Source organism: Podarcis muralis, chromosome Z, assembly GCF_964188315.1.
Source record: "Podarcis muralis chromosome Z, rPodMur119.hap1.1, whole genome shotgun sequence".
Classification (NCBI taxonomy): Eukaryota; Metazoa; Chordata; class Lepidosauria; order Squamata; family Lacertidae; genus Podarcis; species Podarcis muralis.
Genome location: NC_135673.1, coordinates 20,759,630 through 20,770,889, shown reverse-complemented (window position 1 = coordinate 20,770,889; position 11,260 = coordinate 20,759,630). Strand labels below are relative to the sequence as shown.

At 45.1% G+C, this 11,260-nt stretch overlaps 1 protein-coding gene across 2 annotated transcripts; it reads right to left on the bottom strand.

Moving 5' to 3' along the window:
• Nucleotides 1-339: 339 nt before the first annotated feature.
• LOC114589360 (voltage-gated potassium channel KCNC1-like) lies at nucleotides 340-10,185 on the bottom strand. 2 transcript variants are annotated; one of them, XM_028715722.2, is made up of 3 exons: nucleotides 10,045-10,185; nucleotides 4,932-5,460; nucleotides 340-2,586 (listed from the first exon to the last, which is right to left on the bottom strand). In XM_028715722.2, exons 2-3 carry the CDS (start codon nucleotides 5,424-5,426, stop codon nucleotides 1,813-1,815), a joined length of 1,269 nt encoding a protein of 422 aa, XP_028571555.2. In that variant the 5' UTR covers nucleotides 5,427-5,460; nucleotides 10,045-10,185; the 3' UTR covers nucleotides 340-1,812. The 2 variants fall into 2 exon arrangements, with proteins under 2 accessions (XP_028571555.2, XP_028571554.2); XM_028715721.2 differs by lacking the exon at nucleotides 10,045-10,185 and adding an exon at nucleotides 9,102-9,411.
• Nucleotides 10,186-11,260: the final 1,075 nt, after the last annotated feature.

Below are 11,260 nucleotides of genomic sequence, written 5' to 3'. Positions count from 1 at the left end.
CCCTTTTGAGACCCATGGTTGAAATGTACCTGATCTATGCTGATGCCTTCTTTGAAACTCATCTGATGCTCCAATTTGCTTTGGAGCAGAGAGGAGAGTGGCTGGTGCATGTGCCCATTGACAACAAGCTATGGTTCATGGAGTACTATAACATGCCTGCAGGGCCATTGGGTTCAATGGTGGCTCCCTGAAGGCCATCATTCAGCATAAAGCACCCAATTCAAGAGGAGAGCCAAGCAAACAAGTGAGAGAGAAATATGAGGCATTCTGGATCCTGGATTCTGTTGTCTTTCTAATCTTATATGAATGCATGTGTGTGTGTGTGTATATATATATATACATATATATATATATATATATATGTATTCATGTATGTATGTATGCATGTGTGTGTGTGTGTGTGTGTGTAATACGCATGAATGTAAATGCATGTAAGTATGTAATACCTTTTGATCATGTATGTATGAATATGCATGTATGCATGTAATAACTTTTGATTAATAGGAAAATTTAAAATAAACTGGAATTTAGCTTTCCAAATACTTCTACTATTTTCTATGAACAGAAGGAATGCTGAGAATCTAATGCAAGTCATTTTTATGAGTTGTGCCTTTTGGGGATGGGTGAGGGAGGGCCACCCCTTTAATATCAGTTGACCCCCAAACTGAAGTGGGATCTAGTCCTTTCCAGAAGTAGGTCTTACATTTGCTCCTTTCTCATTTCCAGTTTGGAAATGAGAGGCTTTATTCTCAGAGACTGAGCGAGTTGTGATGAGGGCCACTAACCATGAAATGGTGGGTTTTGCTCTCTCTTCTCTGTGCATTGCCAAGAACAGCATTTGGGTTCCCAGTAAGTAATATAATTTGCTGTATGCCTGGTATATGAATGTGTTGACTTATTTCATGAGTCTCAGGGTCCAATCCTAAACACATTGGGAGGAAACTTCCCTGAATCAATGAGATTAACATCTAGGTAGCCATGTAAAAGATTACACTGTGAGGAGTAGCAGCAGCAGTAGTATTGCTATTGTTGCTTTTATATACTGTCAAATCCCTGCATCATTTTCCCCTTATATTATTATACCAGTTGTGTTTAGGTTGCAATGTTAGCTGCTGTAGGTTTTTTCTGGAAAATGATAGTGGCTTATACAATCTAAAAATATATAAAGACAAAACATTATTGGTGACTCTAACCCATTTCCCCTTTGGTTGGTTGTGGCAGCATTAATCTCCTTTCACTTCATAAGAATAATGGAGCCCAGAATACCAACAGAGATCAACTTGCATCTATCCATGTTCATTGTGGGCAAGCAAGAGCCATGATCACAGTCCAAAGGTATGTTCCAGGCAAAAAGGCTTGAAGGCAAGAAGCATGAGGAGGAAGACCTCTTTTAAGAACATAAGACCATAAGCAGAGCCTGCTGGATCTGGCCAATTCTAGTCCAGCATCCTGTACTCACAGTGGCCAATCAGATGCCTCTGGGACACCAGCAAGCAGGACATGAGCACAAGGGCTCTCTCCCTTCCTGTGGATTCCAGCAGCTGATACTCAGAAGTATTGTTGCCTTCAGCCATGGATGCAGAGCATAGCCACCATGGCTAGCGGGCATTGGTAGCCCTCTCTCTCTTTGGAAATGTGGGCGCACAGGTAGAGTGTGACTTAATTCAGTTGGCAGCACAGAGGAATATGATGCTCAGGTAGAAGCTAAGAATTGCATCAAATCAGCTGAAGCATCTGCGGTGTGGCAGGAAGCTATCTAGAAGCCAGTTATCTCTTCCCAGGAATAATTGGCAACATGGTGCTCTGGAGTCCTTAGGATGACAGCATTGCTGCTTGTTCCATCTTCCTCTTCCTCCTCTCCTTGATCACGGCAGCATCATAATAGCCCTTGAACTTGATCAGAAAGATAGGGATTGGGATGACTATGGTCAGCACGCCACAGAGTGCCGCACAGGCTGCTATCACTTGGGAGAATTCGGTGATAGGGTACGAGTCTCCATAACCAACAGTGGTCAAAGTGATGACTGCCCACCAAATGCAGGATGAAATGCTCTCAAAATATGATTCAGGTACCGGGTAAAGGACCTCTGTGTAGAACATGAGGATGCCGAAGAACAGACTTTCGAAGATAAAGATGATTATGAAGATGAAGATCTCTCTGAAGACAGACCTGGACGTGTATGAAAGGACCTGGAACATTAGAGGGATTTCTATGAGCTTAAGGATCTTCAAGAGCTTGAGGGTGTACAGTGCACGGACAAAACCCAGCCAGGCTTGTCCATGTGTGCAGAGCTCAATGAAAATTGGAAAGAGGGAGATGAAGTCAGCGATGTTCAGGGGGCTGGTCAGGAACTTCTTTTTATTTGGGCAAAATGTAAGCCGCACGGAAAACTCAAACAAGAACCAGAGGACGCAGAAAAACTCCAGAGGGATGAGGTAAGGGAAGTATTTGTGAATCTCATTGAGGACGGTGTCAGTGCTGTTGTATTCATGTCCATAGACAAAGAACTCAATTTCTACATCAGCCTTCTTTATGAAAAGGATGCAAATCCCAATGTTGAAGACCAGGGAGATAGCGGCCAGAACCTGTGGAAAGAAAGTTCAGCTGTGTCACGAAGTTAGTTTGTGAGCTTTGTGTTAGAATACAGGAACATAAGAAGCACCTGCTGGATCAGGCCAATGAAGCATCTAACCCAGCATCCTGTCCTCACAGTGGCCACCAGATGCCCCAAAGGGAAGCCAGCTAGCAGGATCTGAGCACAAGAGCCTTCTCTCCTCCTATGGTTCCCAGCAACTGATATTCAGAAGCATTGCTGCCTCACCATGGCTAGCAGCCATTGGTAGCCTTACCATCCTCCATGAATTTGTCTAATCCTCTTTCAAAGCTGTCTAGGTTGGTGGCTATCACTGCTTCCTGTGGGAGTGAGTTTCCTGCTCTATGTGCTGCGAAAAGAAGTACTTTTTAAATCTGTCCTGAATCTTCATTCATTCAGCTTCCTTGGATGTCCAGGAGTTCTAATGTTTTGGGGCACTTTCTCTGTCCCATGCATAATAAACGTCTGTCATGTCACCTCTTACTTGACTTTCTTCTAAACTAAAAATATCCAGACACTGCAACATTTCTTCATAGGAGCACTGTTCCATCCTTGATCTACACTGACTGGGGAGTGAATCTCCAGTATTCTAGAAAGGTTCTCCCCTCCCGCCCTACCTTGTGGTGCCACTGGTGATTGAACCTGGAACCTTCCGTTGGCAAGGCAGATGTTCCACCACTGAGCTCTTCCCTCTAAATTGTGGCATTGTGGCAGAACCCCATTTAGCCCCTATTTGCAAAGTGGATCAGCCTTCCTCAGCCTGGTGCCCTCTAGATATCTTGCGTTACTATAAATCCCATCAGCCCCCAGTCCATGTGACTGTTTTCCCATCAGCTCAAACTTCATTCAGTCAGTCATGCTGGCTACGTCTGATGGGAGTTGGTGCAAAATATTTGGAGAGCACTATGTTGGAGGAGACTTCCCCAGATTCCCACAAAGAAGGAACTGCTCCATCTACCATCCTTGTATCCTTAATTTACTGAGAGCTACTATTTCCCTCTCAGAATTAATGGTGCATGCATGGCTTTGATAGGTAGCCTACATGTGAAGAGATGTAATAAAAAGAGTGTGTGAAAGGATATTGTCAGGAGAATCTTCTTACACAGGCTGTGTGAAGAATGTGTCAAGAATGCTTGTGTAGAAAAAGCTCAGCCTTGAGCTCACCTGATAGAGAGAAGGTACCCTGTTCTTCTCAATGAAGCAGGCATCTGGTTTTGATAATGCAGACATGTGTTTTCTCTGTAAACATAATTTCTATGTGTGTTTAAAGCTGAGGGGAGGGGATGCCTCTATATAAGCCTGTGTAATGTATAGGCACGTGAACTCCACATGGCAGGATTTTTTCAGTTGGAAATCACCGGAACTCAGATCTGGCACCTCTTAAGTGGGCACCATTGCCATTATAAGAGAACAAGGGAGGCGTTTATGGTGAGTTCCAGCACCTCTTTTCCTAGAAAAATAGCACTGACCCAATGGTACAAAAGGAGCTTACAGATGTAACCCCAAAGCCTTTGCCTATAATTTTTGAGAATTCTTGGAAAAGAGGTGAGGTTCCTGCATACTGGAGGCAGGCAAATGTTGTCCCCATCTTCAAAGGGTGGGGGGGGCAGGGAGAAGATTCAGTTAACTACTGACCAGTCAGCTTGATGTAGGCAGCAGGAAAGGTCATATAACACTTAATTAAATGGTTGGTCTGTGAGCACTTATAAAAGGATGCTCTGATTACTAAGACCCAACACGGATTTCTCAAAAACAAGTCATGCCATATGACACTCAGTTCTTTTTTTTGATAGAGTTACAAGCTTGGTGGATCAGGGGAATGCTGTGAAGGTATTGTATCTTGATTTCAGTTAGGCTTTTGACAAAGTTCCACATGATACTCTTGCGGAGAAGGTGGTAAAATGTGGGCTGGACAAGGTAACTTAAGTGGATTCCTAGTTGGTTGACTGACTGAACTCAAAGAGTGTTCACTAATGGTTCCTCATCATCCTGGAAAAAAGGGAGAAGTGGGGTGACACAAGGTTCTGTCCTGGGTTCATTGTTGTTCAACATCTTTATAAACAACTTGGATGAAGGAATTGAGGGGATGCTTATCCAGTTTTACAGGTGACATCAAACTGGGAGGGGTAGTTAATGCTGCTGGAGACAGAACTGGGATTCAAGATGACCTTAACAAATTGGACCCCCCTCTCTCTCCTTGTTTTAAAGCAGCAAAGGGAGCCATGTTTGGACTTCCAGATGTTGTTGGAGTCCAGTGCTCATCAACCCCAATGACCAGGCTCTGTGGAAGGCCACAGGCTCCCCATTCCCATTTTAAAGAAATGCTCCTGCACTTACCTTTGCACTACCACTGGAAAACGGTTTTTCGAAGAGGGTCCAAATTCTGGGCTGCCACTGGGCCCGGCAACTATTATTTCCCCTTCCCACCTGGGCCAGGAGAGCCTGGTCATCTTCGTCTTTGCTGTCTTCCCAGAGGGCGAGGTCTTCCTGCTGGCTCTCCATGTCGCTCAGCCTCTGCCAGCAACAGGGAGCCAGGGCGGCCTCACTGATCTCCCAAAAGGCCAGCTCCTCCTCAAGGACAGACTTGCAGATGTATTGAGGGCAGTGGAGGTGCTTGGTCCTGCAGTAGTTCAGCACCTCTTCAAAAACACGGGTATCTCTGTCGAAGAAGAACTCTCCAGTGTTGGGGTCATAGTCAAACTCAGTGGATGCCTCCTGGGGCCCTGTGAGGCGGCTCAGTTTGGTCCCAGGGAAGGCTTGGAGGGTGCTAGCATAAGTCTTGTATCGGATTCCCCTGAAGTTCAGGGTGATCTTTTCTCTAGTAGATTTCATAATCCTGGCTCCTTGTAATTGCCAATGTATCCGCCTGTCAGGATGGGACAAGTGGCAAAGTATAGTCAGATGCATTGGAGGTATTTAAGTAGAGGTTAGATAGCCACTGGCCAGGTATTCTTGAGCTATGATCCCTGACCCTCAGGGCAGCCTTCCAATTCTACAATTCTATGATTCATTGGAGGCTTTTGAACAGAGGTTGGATATCTATCTATCTATCTATCTATCTATCTATCTATCTATCTATCCATCTATCTATCATCTATCTATATCATCTATCTCCTGGCTTTTCCCCAGACCAGGACGCAAGGCAGCTTGCACAAATCACAGCAAAACAGATCAAATGCAACAAGCTAGAAATATTGTTATTAAAAAGTACTAGAATTAAAACAATATAAAAACAGATCTATTTTACTTGGCAACCCAGGCAGATGGGCGGCATATAAATAATAAAATCATTCTTATTGTTTTTATTATTGAAACATGGATAGTAAAAATAGCATAGCATTACTGAAAAGCCCTTTCCAAAGGCATGTCATCAGCCTTCACCTGCTGGCGGAATAATGACAAGCAGGTGGCCAGTCTGCTTTCTCTAGGGAGGGAGTTCCAAAGTTGCCTGCGGGTGTCCACCACTGTCCACCACCAAGAGAAGGGCTTTCCCCATAGATTCCAGAGCCGTGGTGGGTTTGTATGGGAGGATATGGTTAGGGTAGTGATATAGCTTGAGCAGCATAGCTAGTGGCTAGATTATGTCATACCCTCCAACATTTATCTGATTAAAAGAGAAATTCCATAATTTCATTCCATAATTATAATTTTACTGTTTATACCCCACACATCTTACTGGGCTGCCCCACCCACTCTGGGCAGCTTCCAACATATATTAAAACATTAAACTTAAAAAAACAACCCCTTCCCTATACAGGATTGCCTTCAGATGGCTTGGGAATCTGACAATTCCATACCCTCCAACATTTCTGCAATGAAAATAGGGACATCGTAAGGAAAAATGGAACATTCCAGGATCAAATCAGAAACCAGGATGCCTTCTCTAAATCAGGGATGTTCCTGGAAAATAAGGACACTTGGAGGGTCTGCTATGACGTGTGTGTGAACCTGGGTCTCTTCAGTCCTATTGTAACCCTCTAACCCAGGGAATGAAACCTCCCTTTCTGCCCTTGGGAATCTCCCTGGCTTCGCTCCTAATCACATGCACCAACTCTAGGGGGTGAAGGTGTCATCAGCCCCCTCAATATTGCTTAGCAGGGGGGTCATCCTCCCTGAATATTGAGGGGGCAGAGGAGACCGAACTGCCAAGCTGAGCACAGCACAACATCAATGGAAGGCTGCACCGATCTGTGCAGTGTCAAGAGAGGCTGAGGGGACTGACCTGGCACAAGGTCCCAGTGGCCTACACAGCATCTTCTGACACTCTGGGGACCAGCATGGCCTAGTGGAAGGCTGCAACTGCCTGGGTGGCATCTCCTGATACCACACAGGTTGGTGTGGCCTTATGCTAGTCCTCACCAGTTTACCGTGCACGGCAGGGATGTATGTGACGTCATAGGACATATGCCACACATGCAATATTACATGTGTGCAACATGCGCCAGCCCCCCTAATCTTGGGGGCAACACGGTGACTCTGCTCCTGACCAGCAGCAAGAGAAGAGTAGCCAGGATATCTGCAAAACAGGTACAGTGGTGCCTCAGGTTACATATGCTTCAGGTTACAGACTCCGCTAACCCAGAAATAGTGCTTCAGGATGAGAACAGAAATCGTGCTACGGCAGCAGCAGGAGGCCCCATTAGCTAAAGTGGTGCTTCAGGTTAAGAACAGTTTCAGGTTAAGAACGGACCTCCGGAACGAATTAAGTACTTAACCTGAGGTACCACTGCAAAACTTTTGCCACCATTGTCTCCCTTCTTTGCTTTTCTGCTGCTCTCCCTGCCCCACACAAGGGAGAGATGCTTGAACATCCCTGGAGAAGGATCTGGGCACCCACTCCACCACTGATCTGCAGCAGCTGACCTGGTGCCAGGCTTCTGCATTTTGTGGGCAGAGTAAGGCGGGAAAACATTGCTGGGTCAGTGTAGATGGTTTTTAGGCTGGATTGGTTGAGGTTTTGTTCATCTGCTAATTAGTGGATGGGTGTTGCTTTGTTTATTGCTTGAGAACTGCAAATGCTGTTTGTTACACTTTGCAGCGTTGGTGCGTCGTTTTTGTTTTTCTGTTAAGTCGTATGTTACATGCAGGGGTTCCGAGTATATGGGGCAGAGAACGCTCCTCAATATTTTGGGGCATGAGGCTCAGCCCTCCCCCCCCCAATTGTTGTCATCAGCTTCTTGGGTTACTGCAACACTGTGTTAAAACTGCTGTTGTAATAGAGGGACCCAGTGACAGGAGCATTATTCATTGTTTTGCCCAAAGGCCATTGACATACTGAAAGGATTGGCAGGACTGAAATAAATCTTACGATGTAGATAGGATTGGATACAATAAGAAACTGTGGAAAAGTAACTGACATAAGAAAACCTGTTGAAGGGAGAGAAGGAAATCAATGCTCAGCAGAGTGTGGGGAAAGAATGTGGGTAAATGATTGTTGAATTTTAATGTATTTCGTTGTTTGTATTAAATGAAACACCAATAAAAAGCATTTTTTTAAAAAAAGACATACAGTACTGAAAGGATCACACAGATGACAAGCAACGAGGTGGATGGAGGGTGAAATATACTCGGAGTTGAGTGTTGATTTCATGCTCTTTATTTTAGCTCACGGTAAACAGTGAGTGAGAGCTTTCCCCCCAAACCTCTGGTTATATATATCAGTACATAACAGAGGGCAGGAATACCCTATTTGTATTTTAAAACACAGCCTCTGTTGTTATTGTTTACATACTGAGTAAGTAAAATAGATTCACGGTTCACTACCATTGCATTGCAGAGGGTTGGACAAGATGACCCTTCCAACCATACAATTCTGTGATGTTATGATTCAATAACAAGTTTTGCAGTGTGGACCCTAATCTTAGAAGCAGCCTGTTCATAAAAAAAATCCGAGCACATGGATTGTGAAGAGGTAAAGATACAATATCCTAGATGGCAAATTTCTTACCTGAGAGAGAGTATGCTATATATAATAACATAAACAATGAAGCTGAGTCTATTCCATCCAGCATAAACAAAAAAAGGGGACTTGTAACGTCCCCCTTTTCTGACACCCCTCCAAAGTTACAGCAGCTATCTCTTGAGAGGAAGGGTATGCCAGAAGGAATATTGAACACACACACACACACACACTTTGTATTAATGTAACATTTTTACAACTGTATTTTTGTAAAATTGTTTTTAAGTTGTCTGTTGCTGCTTCAGTTTTTTGTACACCTCTTAGAGTTTTTTTAAATATATTAAGTGGTGTAGAAATTAAATAACCAGTCAATCAAGCAATCAATCACTTTCCTCTGGGGCTGATGCATACCTGTGTTGCTGCAACTGTTTGCAAACCCCAGTCTTGCATGCCTGTCGGCAATGACTGCTCCCCCTGCACTATTTCTTTATACTTAGAAAATGCCAGATATTTAACTCTCATCTCTGCCCTAGAAGCCACAGGTATTGTACAGCCCCCCCCAATCTACACATTTTCACCTGCTTAGGAAAGGTTTTTTTGGTTCTTACCTTTAGCTGGGCAGTGTTTTTTCCAGACCCTCAGAAAGACCAACCAGCAAGAGGACAGGCAAGAGAGAGGGGAAAACAGGATGTTCTGTGGCTTATATCCAAGCTTTGTGGCTCATAGATGCCAGAAAACAAAGCTAGCCTATAAAACAGAAACCCTCCCTCCATCCTTCCCTCTCTGGCTAGTTCTCCCAACAGTAAACTCACATATTTTAGGGAATATTTCACAAGGGTGAGCATTGCAACAAAGCAGATGGGCTTTGGACAGCATATTCTGTCCCCTTTGCACTGCCACCCATTGTTCCTGCTAGATCCTCAAAGGCTAGCAGTGCTCTGGAAATATGCAGGGTTCGCATGCCCTTGGCAGACTTTTGTGCCAGGAACTTATGCAACAGAAGAGAAAAAGATATGGGTGGGAGACTTAGAGTTGGTTTATTTCCTGGCTGTTTTCGTTTAGGCCACTGCTAAAGCACAACACACCCACACCCACCCACACCCCTATCCTCACCACATATTTTTTTATTTTCCAGTCAGTTATGATTCACCTTGGGAATAATATGTTGCAAAGGCCCTATTTTGTGTTCTGTTTCTGGTAAGATGACTTCAGCCCTGCACCCTGGTAATCAAATATAAAAGAAACTACTGCACCCATAAAATATTTTTAAGGGGCAAAACAGATAAGAGAATGCAGGATTTAGTAAGAATGCATGACGAGCCTGCTGGATCAGGCCACTGGCGCATCTAACCTGGCGTCCTGTTCTCAGGAGAGTGCAGAGCAATCATATCCCAAGAGGGTCCTGTCCCTCCCATTGCTGCAGCCTCAGGTTCCAAGAGACCCCAAAGATCATGTCTGACCCTCTCTGCAGCATAAAACAGACTGGTCACCTGTGTTCGTCCCACCATCTCCCTGCTTGCAAAAGGGACACTTTCCCCCCTGTTCACTTACTGTATCGTCCACTCCAATTCTGGAAACTTCTACCTCCCGACTCTGGGATTGTCTTTTGCTGACTACCCAAAGCTTAGGTTTGGGTCTCTCCCCTCTGTGTCTGGCAGAGAGTGTTATATATTAAGATTAACTGCAGTTCTCACTCAGGGCCACCTGTATGCAAATGAAGGATTGAGAACTGTCGCTCACTGATTGGTTAGCTAGTTGGGAGTTGTTAGTGCTGTAAGTTACTTATATAAAACAGCCAGCTAGGCTGTTGTGAGTGTGTCTCCAGGAGCAGTTCTAACTGCTGTAATAAAGAGCTGTGAATCTATCAGAGCTGTGTCCTTCGTCCATCTTTCCCGCTATTTAACATTGGTGATGAGGATGGGATAGGATGAAACAAGACACAGCCAGAGCGGAACTGCTGAGCTAAACATTCAAGAGCTGAGATATCGCCGAGGCTAGCGTCCATTCCTCACCATTCAACCGGCACCGGGAAAACATGGTGTCGCTACTGCCTCTACCCCCGTATTCGCCAGCAACCAAGTCCTGGCAGTCTTATCTCACTTGTTTCAAATGCTGCCTTGAGGCAAACACTTTCACCAATTTGACGGGCAATCGGAAGAGAGCTCTTTTCCTCACCGTCTGCGGCTCAGAAGTTTTCAAGACAGCTAGGGCTCTTGTGGCTCTGCTGGTGGTGCAGGGACCTTGGGACACACTTACTGAGAAATTCAAGGGACACTACTCACCCAAGGTGTCCAGAATCGCTGCCCGTCACACTGTCCATCATCGAATCCAAACTGAGGGGGAGACAATCAGTGAGTTCTTATTGGCCCTCAGGAAGGCTGCATACCACTGTGAATTCCGGGACTTGGACGATGCCCTGCTGGATCAAATCGTGTGTGGTGTGAGGGATGAGAAACTACAGCGCCGTTTCCTCACCAAGTCTGATCTCACTCTCAAACAGGCCATTGAGGAAGCTCAAGCTGCGGAGGCAGCGAAACATTCAACAGCAGAGATCCGCAAGGCCAACAGGCCAACAATTCCAAAGAAGCCAACCTCAGTGGAGAGATAAGCGAATCCGAGGGCTGCTCAGATGAAGAGGATGATGTTTGCTGCATCAAGCAGAAATGTGGAAAGGTCAAACGGTGAACGACGGACCAGTCAGACTGTGGGTTGCGGTGGCAACCACCCTCGGTCCAAATGCGGTTTCAAGGACACCATCTGTCGGTGT

Bases quoted from the DNA above. Each gene is read 5' to 3' on its own strand.
- LOC114589360 (XM_028715722.2), bottom strand. From the start codon at position 5,426: ATGAAATCTACTAGAGAAAAGATCACCCTGAACTTCAGGGGAATCCGA. The intron at 2,587-4,931 runs GTAAGTGCAGGA...TTCTTTCCACAG, and splicing joins TTTCCAGTGGTAGTGCAAAG to GTTCTGGCCGCTATCTCCCT.